This window comes from Piliocolobus tephrosceles, chromosome 11, assembly GCF_002776525.5.
Source record: "Piliocolobus tephrosceles isolate RC106 chromosome 11, ASM277652v3, whole genome shotgun sequence".
Taxonomy (NCBI): domain Eukaryota; kingdom Metazoa; phylum Chordata; class Mammalia; order Primates; family Cercopithecidae; genus Piliocolobus; species Piliocolobus tephrosceles.
The window spans coordinates 126,546,899-126,563,212 of NC_045444.1; the positions used below are offsets into that span (position 1 = coordinate 126,546,899).

Below are 16,314 nucleotides of genomic sequence, written 5' to 3' on the forward strand. Positions count from 1 at the left end.
CACCCATGTGAGGAGTGGGGAAGGGGTACCCCTTCTCTACTAGGCCGCAGGACTCTCAGAGCCAGGCTCTGCCCTCTCCCCAGCTGGCTCCCGCAAGGCCCTCCTGGCCCGAGACTCTCTTAGACCCCCAACTGCCCCTCCAGCAGACATGGGGGTAAGGAGGGGCGGGGAGCACAGGGGCACTTGCCATTCCCGCTCTGTCTGCCGCATGGGAACGTCAGTTCAGGCCCTGGGGGCTCCCTGGACCTGCAGCCCCTGCTGAGGGCTCCCTCCCCCTCCAGCCCCAGCTCAAGCCCGAGCCCCCTGCGTCAGTACATTCTAGAACTCAGGCAGGAAAAGAGGGCGAGGAGGGAGCGCTCCAGGATAAGAGCCCAACCTCAGAAAGCCGGGGCTGTGTTTGGGGAGGGCCCATCCTTGTGCCTTGGCCCTCTCTGGCTCTCCGGGCCCCTCTGACGGCGCGTCTCCTTACCGTCACGTCAGCAGGCACAGAGGCTACAGGGGCCAAGCGGCAGCCACCCAAGCCCAGATTCGGGTTCTCTGTTCCCTCCTCTTGTCTCAGCCTCCTGCCTGGGTGTGTGTGCTTAGAGGGTGCGGAAGGTTGGCAGACTCAATCTGACCCAGACACTCAACCTCCGGGTAGTTACCTAACCCTGGGTCCCCAACCCAGATGGCCTCTACTGGGGAAGGGTTCCCCGGACCCCAGGCCTGAGGGGTGACTCCTCTTGCAGTAAGTGGGTAGGGCACTGGCTGGGCTGCTCCAGGCCCTGCCTGCACTGGGGCTGCAGGTCCCTGCTCCCACCTCCAGGCAGGGCTGCACCCCTTCCCACTGTGCTGCCAGCTCCCCCAGGACAGCCTTGGGCCAGGTGCCTCTGCCCAGGCTGACTCTGCCCTCGGTCGCGGCTCCTTCTCCCGCCTCTCCTCCCTGGCCTGACCCCCAGGCGGGAGGTAAAAAATGCAGGACCTGCCACATTCCAGCCACCCTGGCCCAGGGTCCCAGGACGGGTTGAGACAGGCTCAAAGGCCTCAGCCCTGAGCCCTGAGGCAGCAGACCTGAGGAAAGTTTCTGGAATTCCTGCTGACAACCCCTCCTTGACCAAGCCAGGCTCCTGCCTCCACCTCTCCCCTGTACCTGACATAGGCCCGCACCAGGAGGGCCTTAGAGGCAGGGAACGAGGCCCAGAAGGAACAGTGGAGTCCTGAGCTCGGGCAGCCAGAGCCACTTGCTCCCTCATTGTATAGCTGGGACAAGAGACTTCATCTCTGTAAACCCCGGTTTCCTGGTTAATAAAATGGGGATTCCGGCAGCCGTCATCACGGTGTGATGCACACGCTTTTAAATATGCAGCTTTTCCTGACACCACACACATATTCCAGGTGGGCACCGAGGTGTGCGCAGCAGGGCTGAGGGCTGACTCACAGCCTGTCCCCACTCCCCACAAGGAGGTGAGGCTGCCTCTGATGGCACTGCCACTGTCACTGCCCAGGACACTGGAGCAGAGCAGCTCAGGGCCGGCTGCAGAGGAGAGGACTCCACGAGGACACCAGGAGGCACGGGGTGCGCCCTGCAGGGCTTGGGGCATGGTCCGATGACCCCTTCATGGGACCTGCCACTGGCACCAGGGCATACCTGTCCCCACACCAGACTTGTGTATGGGGTCCTGCAGGGCCACTGCCTCTGGCCAGCCCACTGTTGGTGGGATCTGCTGTCCTTGCAGTGGGAGTTTGGTGCCTCCCAGGGCTGGTGTGGGAAGAGAGGGGAATTGGACTCCTTCCTCCCTCCCCATCCTCAGCCATGGGCCCAGGTAAGGGGTGACTGTCGGGCCTGGTGGTCAGGTAGACGTGCCTGGTAGACTGTCGGGCCTCCCGACTTGCACACAGGAACCGGAGGCCAGTTCTTTGCTTGTGGCTGCTGGGACAGGACTTGCCCAAGGGGCCCTTTCCCTTGTAGAGGAAGCCCTGCTTTTGTATCATGTATGGGAAGCTGTAGGACTCAAGCCAGGCCTTTTCCTCCCTCCAGGCTCCCACCATTTCTGCCTTCACCCAGGGCACCCCCCAGGCTGGCCCGCCTCTCAGCTGTGCTCCACCCTGGGTCTGCCGTCCTTCTGCCCGGGAGAGCCTGAGGGTGTCCTGGCTGCCGGTGCTGTCCCAGCCCCTCTCCCTCACGCTGGCCCTTCCCCACAGGTGAGCATCTGCGGATCTGCCCCCAAGGCTACACCTGCTGCACCAGCGAGATGGAGGAGAACCTGGCCAACCGCAGCCGTGCCGAGCTGGAGACCGCGCTCCGGGACAGCAGCCGCGTCCTGCAGGCCATGCTCGCCACCCAGCTGCGCAGCTTCGATGGTGAGTGCCTCCCGGGGGTGCTCGGGGCCCTCAGGGTGCTGGTGCATCGGGTTGAGGGGGGTGGCACACTGGGCCTTGCCTGGTGTGTCAATGCAGAGGGTGGGGCATTGGCAGGAGGAGGTGGGGGAGTTAGTGCTTTGGGGCTAGGGCGCTGGGTTGAAGCCCTAGCTGGGATTTGGGGGCTACCCTCAGGCAGGGATCTGCAGGGTTTGATACCCACCTAGGGGTGTGCTCAGCCCATTCCCAGTGCACGTTTGGGGACAGAGGACCTGTCCCGTCAGCCCCGCAGAGGCTCCTGTCACCAGCAGATTCTCCTGAGCACCTGCAGAGAGACAGGCCTCGGCCAGATCCTCCCTGCAACTCCTCACGTGCCCCAGGCCGCCACCCCGGGGGACCAGGTGGCCTGAAGCCAGGGAGCTCAGTGTAAGGGCTGAGACTGGGGCTGGGGAAAGGGCTGCAGAATGCAGGGTCTGCCCAGGGGTGGCACTCAGCCCTTTGTATCGGGGCAGAAGTTTGGGGCCCCAGGGAGTGACCCCTGCAGGCCTTGAGGCCTCGCCAACTGCTGTGTCAGAGCCACGTACTCCTCAGCCCAGTCTGGGGCTCACCTTGTGTCTGGGCAGAGAGCAGCGGGCACTTCCAGGAGGACAGTGTGGGGTCAGGAGGACCCCATGAAGTGACCTCTGATCAGAAACATGAGGACTTGGTAGAGGGAGGCGGCCTGGGCTGAGGTACTGCCCCTGTGTCCCAGCGGAGCTGGGGTGCCAGGACAGTGAGCCCGAGCAAACGGGAGGGAGGGAGAGCTGAGGCCGTACGGCTCCATGTGGCCGTCAGGGGCTCCGTGTGGCCGTGAGGGACGGCAGCTGCTGCTGGGGCCCTGGGGTTTGTCTCAGCATTCCTGCTTCTCCGGCTCCTGGATACCTGCTTGTGGTCTCCCAGGCTCCCTGGAGAGTCAGTCTGTCCCCAGGAGCCCCCAAGGCCATTTCCACAGGGCTGCGGGACCTCAGCTAGTGGCGTATACCTGGGTCACGGTGCGTCAGAAGCTCCTTCTCTGTGACTTGGACATCGACGCTCAGAGCTCAGCCCTCCCCCTGGTGTGGGGCCCATGGGACGCTCGTGGCCCCTCCGGGACTCTCCTTCCTCCTGCCCAGCTGGACCTAGGGAACGAACCCCTGCACCCCGAGTCAGGAGCCTTCCTGAGCCGCTTGGGTCTGTCCCGTGTGTAGGGACCCTGCTCACCTCCTCCACGCTGTCCTGGGCCTCAGTTTCTCCCCAGTGTCACTGAGCCCTGGCTCCCACCCCAGCGTGCCACCCAGCCCTGCCCCTTCCTCTCTCCTGCTAAGACCCTTGCCCATCACACCATCTTCCTGGCCTGGGGACGTCCTGCCCACCTGCCTCCTCCTGGCTCTGAGGGGGTCAGTGTCGCTGCCCTGCTCTGAGGCTCGTCCCGTGTCAGCGCCCTGCCGCCGCCCTCCACCTGCTGCCCTCTGGAAGCCTCCAGCCTTCCTGTTTGACTTTCCTATCTTTGACATGAAAACAAAGACACCCTTTGGGGATATTTGTGTTGAAAATGACCCACTGTGTGCCCAAGGCCCACCTGTGCCCCTACCCCAGGGAGTCTTGTCCAACCCCCACCTCCCATGGCCTCCCCTCCCACCCCCGCCCACCGCAGCTGCTGACCCCTCCCAGCCTCCAGGGCAGCCAAGGGCCCCTCCGTCTTTGTCTGCAGTGCTGGTGGGAGCCAGTGGGAGGCGGTATAGGAGGGGAGCCTGACTGGGCCTCTGGTTGCTGTGTTCAGGGATTGGGAGCCCCATGCCCACCCCCTCACCAGCCTTCAGGGGCAACTGAATGAGGCCTGGCAGGAGGGAGAGCTGGGGACTGCACCTGGGTTTGGCCCATGGCCCTCTAGGTGTGTCTGGGCTAATGCATGAACTGCAAGCTGCCCCCTTCTGGGAGAGGCCAGGGCGTTCCAGGTGCCAGGACCTGAGGTGGACGCTGGACAGCTGCGTGGCCCGTCTACCCTCCCCATAGCGGCCTGGGAGCTCTCTGTAGCCATGCCAGCCCTGTAGTCCCACGCCTTGCCAGGGATCAGTGTAGGGGCTGGTCCAGAGATCTCCAAGCCTGACAGCCACCATGCTTCAGAGGAGAGCCTCTGCCCTGCGTCCCTGGAGCACCCCATGGTGGGCCATCAAGCCCCTGGTGCCTGTGGGCAAGACTGGCCACAGCCCTAGGGATGCTCTGAGCAGTTACAGACCCGGAAGTCTCACTTCCAAATGGGATGGAGAAGTCCAGGGTCCCATCTAGGCACAGGGTACGGGGCTTTTCCCCAAAGCTCCTGCAGCACATGTGGAGGTCCGAGGGTGAGCCTGTGCCTCCCCGTCCCCCACCCAGCAGGGAAGACGTCTGGGGTTCTGGGCTGTGGGAGGCTCCTGAGGCCTGGGGTGCTCAGAGCTGAGGCTTCTGGATCTCGGAAGCTGAGAAAAGAGAGGAAGCCCAGCAGAGCAGCAGAGACAGGGCGGTGGGAAGGGCAGAGGCCATGGAGATTCACAGGGCAGGCGGCTGGGGCCACAGGGAGCACAGATGGGGACCGGTGGAGAGAAAAAGCGGCTGGCAGGGGAGCACAGACCGGTCCGGCCCCTCTTACCCCAGTGAGGCCCCATCTCCACCAGCAGCCCCTCCCTGGGTGTTCTCAGTCACAGAGCATCTGTTCCTGCCCTGGGCTCAGCTCAGAAACAGCCACTGGAGCCCCAGTCAGAGGTCCTGAGATCCGAGAGGACCCCTGCCACCTGGGTCTCTGCTCCCCAGGCCAGGGGGTGAGGTCTCGGGGAGCCCCGTGGATGCTCACAGGGCGCACAGCCGCTGCAGTGTGGCGTCCGACTCCGAGGACCTCAGAGTGTATCCTCAGAGCCGCGGGTCTCCCGAGCTGAGTCTCCTGCTCTGGTCCAGCTGTCACGGGGAAAACAGTGTCCCGATCACGCCCCCTCCCTGTGCGCAGACCACTTCCAGCATCTGCTGAACGACTCAGAGCGGACACTGCAGGGCACCTTCCCGGGCGCCTTCGGAGAGCTGTACACGCAGAACACCAGGGCCTTCCGGGACCTGTACGCAGAGCTGCGCCTGTACTACCGCGGTGCCAACCTGCACCTGGAGGAGACGCTGGCCGAGTTCTGGGCCCGCCTGCTCGAGCGCCTCTTCAAGCAGCTGCACCCCCAGCTGCTGCTGCCTGATGACTACCTGGACTGCCTGGGCAAGCAGGCCGAGGCGCTGCGGCCCTTCGGGGAGGCCCCAAGAGAGCTGCGCCTGCGGGCCACCCGCGCCTTCGTGGCTGCTCGCTCCTTCGTGCAAGGCCTGGGCGTGGCCAGTGACGTGGTCCGGAAGGTGGCTCAGGTGTGCACAGCCACCCAGGGCTCTCAGAAGGCCCTCCAGACCCCCACGCTCTGCCCAAGGGACTTCCTCTTCCCCCTACTTAACCCTATGTCCCTGAACCTCCTGGCCAGCCTCTGACCTCTGCCCCGCAGCCTCAGTCCCTCCTGCATTGGCTGCTACCCACGGCCTGCTAACGGTGCACCCACAGATGTGAGCCCTGCTCTGGGCAGGTGGCTCTGGGCTGGCCCACCCCTCCCCAGACCCATCATGGGCCAGGATGGGAAGGGCCAGGGGCTGGTGCTGAGCCAGGCTGTGGAGTGAAGTGACACAGGAGACAGAAGAGAACAACATGCGTGGGGCCGGGCAGGGTGGGGCTCCGGAGCCTCGCAGGCCAGGGGGATGCCTTGGTCCATTGGCTCGTGTCAGACCCAGGTAGGGTGGGACGCCTTGGTACCCTCAGCAGCATGTGGGTGAGGATATTCGTGCCTCCCCATGACCCTTGAGATCATCAGAATGAGGGCCGTCAGGGCTGGCAGGTCCTGCGAGTCAGGCAGGGCCACTGCGAGTTGGGGCAGAGCACAGGCCTCCCCTGACGTCCCTCCAGAGCCCCCCACCCTGGGGCTCCATTAGAGGCTGGCGGGGCTGGGCACGCCCAGGGCCTCGGGGTCTGGCTCAGGCTGTCTTGCTCCCCAGGTCCCCCTGGGCCCGGAGTGCTCGAGGGCTGTCATGAAGCTGGTCTACTGTGCTCACTGTCTGGGAGTCCCCGGCGCCAGGCCCTGCCCTGACTACTGCCGAAATGTGCTCAAGGGCTGCCTCGCCAACCAGGCCGACCTGGATACTGAGTGGAGGAATCTCCTGGGTGAGCCCCCACCTGCCAGAGCGGCCTGGAACTGTCTTGGGGAGCGTGTGGCGGGGGTCCTGGGGGGCGGGTGGTCCCTAGCTCAGGGCTTGGACCCAGGGACCTGATCAGGGATGCCCTGACCAGGGTGTGTGACTTGGGGCCGCTTGCCAGGGAGGGAGCCCTGTGGGGTCGTCGTCTCTTGTCCTTCCCCACTGAGCAAGCACCTCAGTGTGCATACTTGCCAACACGTGTGACTCACGGAGGGCCAGCACTTGCTTAAGCTAACACATATATGCACTGTCACATGGCAGGCCAACACATGCGAGCTGGCGTGCACACTTGCTGACACACAGCAGGCCGGTGCCCACCAGTATGGTGTGTGCTCCTGTGTGCATGTGATGACATGAGCTGGGCTGACCCGCATCCGTGCCAACACGTGTGTGCTAATATGTACATGCTTATCCAGATCCACTAATGTGTACACATGCTTACATGAGGTGGGACAGCATGCATCTATGCCAACACGTGCTAGCATGTGCTGACATGGAGCCAACACGTGTGTGCTAATATGTACATGCTTATCCAGATCCACTAACACGTACACATGCTTAACATGAGGTGGGACAGCATGCATCTGTGCCAGCACACATGCTAGCATGTGGTGACATGGAGCCAACACGTGTGTGCTAATGTGATGGGAGCTGACAAAATGCATAAGCTTTACTTGTATATGTGCTCACCATGCATGCAACACACACATGAACTAAGGTGTACATGGAAGGGCATGAGGTGAGCCAGCATGCATACACACCAGCTCACATGGGCTTGTGTGCACACAAGCTGGACCGAGGCGAGTCAGCATATGTACACGTCACACCTGCATGAGCCAGCGTGGACGTCCATGAGACACGGCAGGCCAGCGAGCCTGCACAATGGCCTCTGTGTGTGCATGTCCACCCGTGCCCGTGGCGCATGTGCACATGTGGGCGTGGGCCAGGCTGAGTGCACGTGGCCTGCACACGTCACATGGGCCAATCCGAGTGCGTGCGCGGGATCTCCCACGCCGACCTGTGCTGTGAAGACATGCACATGTGGTGACGCCTGCGTGCGCGTGTGTTAACGCCTGTGCTAGACTCCATGGTGCTCATCACCGACAAGTTCTGGGGCACGTCGGGTGTGGAGAGCGTCATCGGCGGCGTGCACACGTGGCTGGCGGAGGCCATCAACGCCCTCCAGGACAACAGGGACACGCTCACGGCCAAGGTGCGGGCGGGAGGCCATGATGAGCACAATGGGGTGGGCGTCCTGGATGTGGCTCCATTAGGCTTGAGGGACCCCGCTGCCCCCCAAGGACCCTGTGGTGTCTCCCCAGGTCATCCAGGGCTGCGGGAACCCCAAGGTCAACCCCCAGGGTTCTGGGCCTGAGGAGAAGCGGCGCCGGGGCAAGCTGGCCCCACGGGAGAGGCCACCCTCAGGCACGCTGGAGAAGCTGGTGAGTGGCCCCTGCCGGTCCACCGGACCAGGCATGAGGGAGGCAGACAGGCGGGGGCGGGCTGGCTCTGGCAACCCAGTGGCCTGACTCCTGCCCGGCAGGTCTCCGAAGCCAAGGCTCAGCTCCGTGACGTCCAGGACTTCTGGATCAGCCTCCCAGGGACACTGTGCAGCGAGAAGATGGCCCTGAGCACCGCCAGTGATGACCGCTGCTGGAACGGGATGGCCAGAGGCCGGTAGGTGCCCGTCTGGCTGGCACAGCCCTCCCTCCCGTGCCGTCTCCATTGGGCTGTGCCTGGGCCAGGTGCAGTATGCACAGGGCCATGTCCCTTGCTGGAGGGCTCGAGCCCCACTTCTCTGTGGCCTGCATGGGCTCTGCTCGGTCCCTGGAGGCTTGCTGGGCATCTCAGGCCCAGGGTCTCAGGCTTGGAGGGCAGGAGGGTGTCCTGCTCAGGTGATGGCCCTTTGCAGGGGCTGGAGCAGTGACCTGGGCTCTGCCTGCCTTTCCTCCAGGTACCTCCCCGAGGTCATGGGTGACGGCTTGGCCAACCAGATCAACAACCCCGAGGTGGAGGTGGACATCACCAAGCCGGACATGACCATCCGGCAGCAGATCATGCAGCTGAAGATCATGACCAACCGGCTGCGCAGCGCCTACAACGGCAATGACGTGGACTTCCAGGACGCCAGTGAGAGCAGGGCCTGACTGGGCGGGCAAGGGGCCAGGGATGGCGGGGGTGCCACAGGGGTGTGACTGCTCTCCAGGTTCCCCCACCCGTGGGGTCCTCTGCTCCAGCATCACCACAGTGACTCAGGACACTGCCCGGGCACGGTCACCGAGCCCTGCACCTCTGCGGCGCCTGGAGGCCTGGCCAGGATGTCTGTCAGCTTTGGCTCCAGGGACCAAGGGAGGCAGCCCCAGGGAGTGAGAGTCCCCCAGCCTCAGGGTCAGCGGGGATCCGGTGCTGCTGGTCCTGGGATTCCACACCGAAAGGATGTCGGGGTCACCTGGCATGAGCGGTCCTCACAGGGTGATGCTGCCCTGGGGTCTCCTGTGGGGACCAGCCTGCCGGAGCCTTCTCTCCTTCCCAGGTGACGACGGCAGCGGCTCGGGCAGCGGTGATGGCTGTCCGGATGATCGCTGTGGCCGGGGGGCCAGCAGGAAGAGCTCCAGCTCCCGGACGCCCTTGACCCATGCCCTCCCAGGCCTGTCAGAGCAGGAAGGGCAGAAGACCTCGGCTGCCAGCTGCCCCCAGCCCCCCACCTTCCTCCTGCCCCTCCTCCTCTCCCTGGCCCTTACAGTAGCCAGGCCCCGGTGGCGGTAACTGCCCCAAGGCCCCAGGAACAGAGGCCAAGGACTGACTTTGCCAAAAATACAAAACAGACGATATTTAATTCACCTCAGCCTGGAGAGGCCTGGGGTGGGACAGGGAGGGCCAGCGGCTCTGAGCAGGGGCAGGTGCAGAGGCCCCGTCCCCAGGCCTGGCCTTGCCTGCCTCTCTGCCTTTTAATTTTGTATGAGGTCCTCAGGTCAGCTGGGAGCCAGTGTCCCCACAAGCCATGTATTTCAGGGACCTCAGGGGCACCTCCGGCTGCCCAGCCCTCCCCCAGCTCCCTGCACCGCTGCAGAAGCAGCCCCTTGAGGCCTGCAGAGGAGGCCTCAAAGCAACCGCTGGAGCCCACAGCGAGCCTGTGCCTTCCTCCCCGCCTCCTTCCGCTGGGACTCCCAGCAGAGCCCACCAGCCAGCCCTGGCCCACTCCTCAGCCCCCAGAGAAGCTCCACAAGGGCTTGCTGGGTGTCCACCCTCCAGGGTCTAGCGCAGCCTCTGAGATGATGCATGATACCCTCCCCTCAGCGCAGGCTGCAGAGCCCAGCCCCACCTCCCTGCGCCGTTGAGGGGCCCCAGCGTCTGCAGGGTGGGGCCTGAGAAAGCACCAGTGCTGAGGAGTCTGAGGACTCTGCCCTACCGCAGACCTGTGGTGAGGAGCCTCCATGCGTGGATGACGGGCCGCTGACCCACCTGCGCTTCTGCTGGAGGAGGGGGAGCTGGGCCCAAGGCCCAGGGAGGCAGCGTGGGCTCTGCTGATGTGGGCTGCCCCCTTGCACACGGGGCTCACAGGGCAGGCCTTGCTGGGGTCCAGGGCTACGTGAAGACCGTGAGGGCTGAGGAGCAGCCGGGACCTGTTTGCTCCAATCCTCACCCAGATCAGGAACCAGGGCTTCTCTGTTCAGGGTGACACAGGCCAGGGCTCAGAGTGACCCTCGGCTGTCACACAGGGGTGCTGGTGGCTGGTGAGACCCAGCACTGCAGACGGGAACGCCTAGGTCCCTTCCCGACCCAGCCAGCTGCAGGGGACAGGGACCTGGATAGTTAAGGGCTTTTCCAAACGTGCATCCATTTACTGACACTTACTGTCCTTGTTCACGGAGAGCTGTTTGCTCCTTCCAGATAGCTTCGGAGAGACGCAGGGCCCACCTTGGACCCTGGCGACCTCCGGTCACTCACTGAGGCCATCAGGGCTCTGCCCCAGGCCTGGACGGGCCCTCTCCTCCTGTACCCCAGCTGCCAGGCGGCCCTGGGGAGGGGTGGTATGTTGGGAAGGGGTCCTGCAAGGGCAGGAGGACTTGGAGGGTCTGGGGGCAGCTGTCCTGAACCAACCGACCCTGAGGAGGCCGCTTAGTGCTGCTTTGCTTTTCATTGCCGTTCCGCACAGTGGCAGAGGGCCCTGGTTGCTGGTCAGGTCCCCATGGCTTCTGTTCTCTGGAACCTGACTTTAGACGTTTTGGGTTCAGGAGCACCCCAACACAGGCATGTCCACCCCATGATAACCCTGCCATTACCAGGGTGGGCTGGGGACTCTGGCACAGTGATGCCAGGTGCCAGGACAGCAGCACTCCTGCTGCACACGGATGGCCCGGGGGTGGCGCTCAGACCCCACCCTATGCTCATCTCTGGAAGGGGCAGCCCTGAGTGGTCACTGGTCAGGGCAGTGGCCAAGCCTGCTGTGTCCTTCCTCCGCAACGTCCCCCACCACTGTGTCAGCGGGTGACGTGTTCTTTTGAGTCCTTGTATGAATAAAAGGCTGGAGACCTACAGCAGGGCGAGGCCTCGTGGGTCGGGGGGGAGAGAGTGTGTGTGTGTGTGTACACGTGTGTCCGTCTGGAGCTTGGGCATGGACCACACTTCCGTGTTCAGGGTGAACGTGCAGCCCCTGCCAGCTGCACTCCACCTCGCCCTGGGCAGACAGGCCTGTCCGCCTCTCTCCTTGGTGCAGGGGAGAAGGAAGAGGCCAGGGCACGGAGACCCAGATGGCCTCCAGCAGGTCCCACCTCCCATCTACCTCTTCCTGCCTCTTGCCCCGCTCTGGGCACACACAGCACAGAGATCCTCTACCCCTGGAAGGTTCTGGTTCCTGCCAGCTGGCCTCAGATGCCCAAGGGGCCAGAGAGAAGGAACCAAGGATGCCCTGGTGGTCCACTGTGTCCCCAGCCACCTTTCTCCCGAGGTGGAGGGTCCTGTGTAACCCCAGGGGCTTCCTGTAGCCCCGCTCCTGTTCCTGTGGGGTCATGGCCAGAGGCTGGGAAGTGGCACGGCGGCACTGGCGGAAGCGTCCGCTCCTGGGTGTGTCCCTCAGCTGCTTCATTGAGAATTGCAGCCAGCACGGGTTGGTCTGGTGAACATTTTTAACATTGCGCTTCCATCATCTGGGACCCAGGAATACTGCAGGCCCCCTGGCAACTGGGACCTCCAGGCCCCTTGTGAGCGCGAGAGCACAGAGGGGTGGGGGGGCACCCCAGGAGGGAGACGCAGCTTCACCCCGCGCTGCTGAAGTCCACTGCTCAGTAGGTCACAGCTCCGGGCAGAACCAAGGGCTGCACACAGACTTCCCCCAAAGCATCTGCTGCCGCCAGGTCCCTGGTAGCCATGATCCTCACTTGCCCCTCCACAAGGCCCCTCTGGGAGCCCGGCTCCTCCTCTGGGAAATGAGGGTGGGGTGGAGTCCTCTCCCTGGTGGGCCGGGGGCTCAGCGGGACCCCTAGGGGACAGGGGAGCAGCCAGACGCTCATCAGCGGCTGACGTCGTGGATGACGTGTTTGGTCCGGCCGGCAGGATCTCAGGCGTCCGGGCACCACTTTGCCCAGCTGCTTCAAAACTTCCACAAGCCCTTTTTGAACCGAGGCAAATGCATCTTTCCTGTCAGGGAAAGGAGGACACAGGTGCAATGTGCCCTCTATGCAGAACCAACACCAGGCCAGGAGTGGGTGGGAAGGGGCACCCGGCCGGTCTCAGCCCTGCCTGCCCAGCCACACCTCAGACCACCAGGGAGCTCCCAAGTTCTGCCCACCCCAGTGCTACCCCAAGAGGTTGCTCAGGGAGAGACTCCCTCCAGCCAGGACTGGCTTTCAGTCTGTCTTCGTTCCTCACAGAAATTCAGAACCCACACACAAACTGACCCACCCACACTGATGAGCAGGGAGCAGCCCAGCCCAGCGGCGGTGGGTGGCCTCAGCATCCCACACCATCTGCAGGTACCCCAGCAGGCCAGCATAGGTGTCTGCTCTACACATACACCCATCACACGTGCACACACACATGCACATGTGCACACACGTACACACATGCATACGTAGGTATGGACACATACAATGCCCTGTGCATGCACCCACAAGCACACATATCCATACACATGCACACACACCTGCACATGCATGCACTCACATGCACACATGCCCATACGCATGCACATGTACACACTTTGTGCATGTGCACACATGTAGACAGATGCACACGTGTCCATACACACATGCACACATATCCACAGTACACACACATACACGCAGAGACACTCAGACACACCCGTGGGTGCACACACTGCTCCTGTCCAGGTGGCCCTAAGTATTCTTTATCTGGGGACAAGGCCCTCCATTGAGACACCATTTATAATCGCAGTGCTCCCTTGAGTTTGGGACAGAAGACTAACTCCCACGTCTCAGTCCACCTTCCTCCTGCCCTACGCTACTACTGAAATCACTGAAGGGCCATAACTGGGCCTCCATCTCTCCAATGGACACTGAAGGCTGGTGGCACAGCATGTGTCACAGCCATCAAAGAAGGGGGTAGAGTCTAGGGAAGGTGGGGTTCTGAGAGACCCCAACAATAAGGCCACCACAGCTTTCCTGAGAGTGGATGAGGGGCAGTAAACCTTACAGGCGTCACAGATGCCACGGCTGTGGATGAGCTGGAGGCAGTCACTGCCCAGCGAGCTGTCCTCGGGTGCACAGGAGCCCCTCCCCAATGAAGCCACCCCACAAAGCGAAACCAGTGGGTCTGAACATTTCCCTCTTTCTTTCATATGGCCTGGAAATATGAACAGGAACCTTCATGGTTTCTAGGACAAATCCATGTTTATACTCAATCTGAGAAAGCACAAAAAAAGCCAGTAAAAAACTTACGGGAAACGTCAAAATATGCAGCACTGGCCTGAGAAATCAGACCAACTGTCCTGATGTGGGAATTACAAGAAACAGGAGCAAACACTGGGAAATGTTGACTTTGAAAAGATGACAGCAACATGGTAGACTCAGCTAAAATAACCCTCTTTCCTCACAGACACGTTGAAATTCTGGAAAAAAGTCAGTTTCACAAAGTTAATACCTATCTCAGGTCACAGAAGAGCTAAAAACCTCATGTGCTGAAAAGAAGAAGAAAGTGAGAGGCTTCATTGAATGGGAAGCGGGGAGAGTGGTGCATCAGGCACAGAAATACCCTCTCAGAATAGAGGCTTGGGAGTGATGGGTGTCCAGAGACCTGGGTGAGGGCTGGGAGCTGGAACTGGAACCCCAGGTGACCTACAAACCTCAAAGAAACGACAAAGTTCTCCCTAGTGCCAGAGATGGGCCAGGAAAGCTTTTGCCACCCAGGGATCTGAGCAGAAAAAAAAAAATCCTCCTTCTTGAAGAACCAGTGGCTGGTGACAAAAGATAATGAGTAAATACAAAAGTACCTGGAGGGTTTGTCCACAGTGAAGAAGTGAGATTCCCTCAGAGAAATCACAAGGCCTCAGTGACATGAGCTCAAATTCTTTTCTTCTTTTTTTTTCTTTGAGATGGAGTCTCAGTCTGGAGTGCAGTGGTGCAATCTTGGCTCACTGCAAGCTCCGCCTCCTGGGTTCACGCCATTCTCCTGCCTCAGCCTCCCAAGTAGCTGGGATTACCAGATTCTTTAAAATTTCAAAATGCAAAAAAAACCCACCACCAGAGCCAGCACCCTGCAAACTTTAGATAGAGCAGACTGAAATGGTCTACAAAATAAGTGTTTTGTGTTACCAAAGAGAAAAGGGGGAGAAATAGAAACCATAAGGATAGAACAATTCCATTTTTAAAAAGAAAAAATAAGGAGATTCGAAAAAGTACCAAGTGGAAGTAACGTCAGCAAGCTGGCAGCATAGGGGACCCCCTTGCTTTTAACCACCCATTGCAACAAGAATTTGGCAGCCATCCACACACAAAAGTGCCTTCGTGGGAACCTCAGGACTCTGGTAGGAGGTTGTGAAACCCTGATGGAGCCCAGCTGAGAAGGGCTGTTTTAGGAGTGCAGGTTTGCACCCAGGCGGCAGGCTCACCAAATGGAGTCCTTTGTGTATCCAGAAATGGCCTCATCCCCCTATGGACTCAACAACAGCCTTGTTTGGCTCTCCTGACACAGGAACCCTCTGCCCAGGGACCTCCTGGAAGATACACTAGTCCATCCCCCTGAAGGCAGGCCCACCAACCTTGGTTCCACCGCAGATTCTGAAATAGCCCTGTAAGTCAGCTGCAACCCCTCAGCTGAGTCTGAAAGCAGTCCTGCCTTCCCAAGGACTTGCTGGGAGACACTTGTCTGAGTTGGGCCACAAAATCCCACAAAAGTTGTTGAAATGGTTCTGAGTTTACACCATCCTTCCCCAGTCACAGTCCTGGAGGAGTCCTGCCCACCCAAGGATCACTGAGAGACAAGCCCATCTGCACGCCGGGAGGCAGGCCTACCAATCTACAACTACAAACCGCAGGCTGGGAGGCAGGCCTACCAATCTACAACCGCACGCCACGAGGCAGGCCTACCAATCTACAACCGCACGCTGGGAGGCAGGCCTACCAATCTACAACCACATGCCGGGAAGCAGGCCTACCAATCTACAACTGCACGCTGGGAGGCAGGCCTACCAATCTACAACCGCACGCTGGGAGGCAGGCCTACCAATCTACAACCGCACGCTGGGAGGCAGGCCTACCAATCTACAACTACAAACCGCAGGCTGGGAGGCAGGCCTACCAATCTACAACCGCACGCCACGAGGCAGGCCTACCAATCTACAACCGCACGCCACGAGGCAGGCCTACCAATCTACAACCGCACGCCACGAGGCAGGCCTATCAATCTACAACCGCACGCCATGAGGCAGGCCTACCAATCTACAACCGCACGCCGGGAGGCAGGCCTACCAATCTACAACTACACAGGTTGAAAGAGCCCTGTGACCCAGCTCCAGCCCCACTCAGCCATGGTCTGAAGGCAGTCCTGCCCATCCCAAGAACCTGACAGGAGGCATGCCCATCTGTGCCCCCAGAGGCAGGCCTACAGACCTCAGTCTCAGCTGTGAACCTTAAAGCAGCCTTGTGACTTGGTTTCATCCCCTTTTAACCACAGTCTGGGGTCAGTCCTGTCTGTCAGGAACTCACCCAGTGACTGAGTGCACCCTTGTCCCTGAGCTAGCCCTATTCCTCAAAGTCTTAGAGGCAGTCCAGTCTGCCCAGGGACCAGACATGATCAATGCCTGCTCCAATCCTGAATAAGCCCACCAACCACAAACCCCACTGCATACTCAGCAGCAGCCATGTGACTAAACTAATCCTGGAGGCAATCCCTTCAGAGACCCAATAGATCTTTATCTGCCAAAATCAGTCTGTAAAGGCTGAAAGAGGTGTTTGCTCCTTCAAATTGAGACACCAATGCAAGGCTCTATGAATAATAAAGAATCAGGCCAACATGATGCCACAGCTGGGCATGGTGGCTCATGCCTGTCATCCCAGCACTGTGTGAGGCTGAGGCAGGTAGGTTACTTGAGGTCAGGAGTTCGAGACCAGCCTGGCCAACATGGTGAAACCTCGTCTCTACTAAAAATACAAAAATTAACCGAGCATGATGGTGCATGCTTGTAATCCCAGCTACTCGGGAGGCTGAGGTGGGAGAATCGCTTGAACCCGGGAGATGGAGGTTGCAGTGAGCTGAGATTCTGCC

General features: G+C 60.9%; 1 protein-coding gene across 1 annotated transcript in view; it reads left to right on the forward strand.

Moving 5' to 3' along the window:
* Positions 1 to 11,130, forward strand: part of GPC1 (glypican 1) — a 31,957-nt gene extending 20,827 nt beyond the window's left edge. The window contains exons 2-9 of the mRNA XM_023228755.2: positions 2,182 to 2,340; positions 5,333 to 5,724; positions 6,397 to 6,562; positions 7,677 to 7,807; positions 7,917 to 8,036; positions 8,138 to 8,271; positions 8,549 to 8,724; positions 9,128 to 11,130. Coding sequence (XP_023084523.1) covers positions 2,182 to 2,340; positions 5,333 to 5,724; positions 6,397 to 6,562; positions 7,677 to 7,807; positions 7,917 to 8,036; positions 8,138 to 8,271; positions 8,549 to 8,724; positions 9,128 to 9,360 — 1,511 coding nt within the window. The 3' untranslated portion in view covers positions 9,361 to 11,130. The remainder of the gene's footprint in view (positions 1 to 2,181; positions 2,341 to 5,332; positions 5,725 to 6,396; positions 6,563 to 7,676; positions 7,808 to 7,916; positions 8,037 to 8,137; positions 8,272 to 8,548; positions 8,725 to 9,127) is intronic.
* The last annotated feature ends 5,184 nt before the right edge of the window (positions 11,131 to 16,314 follow it).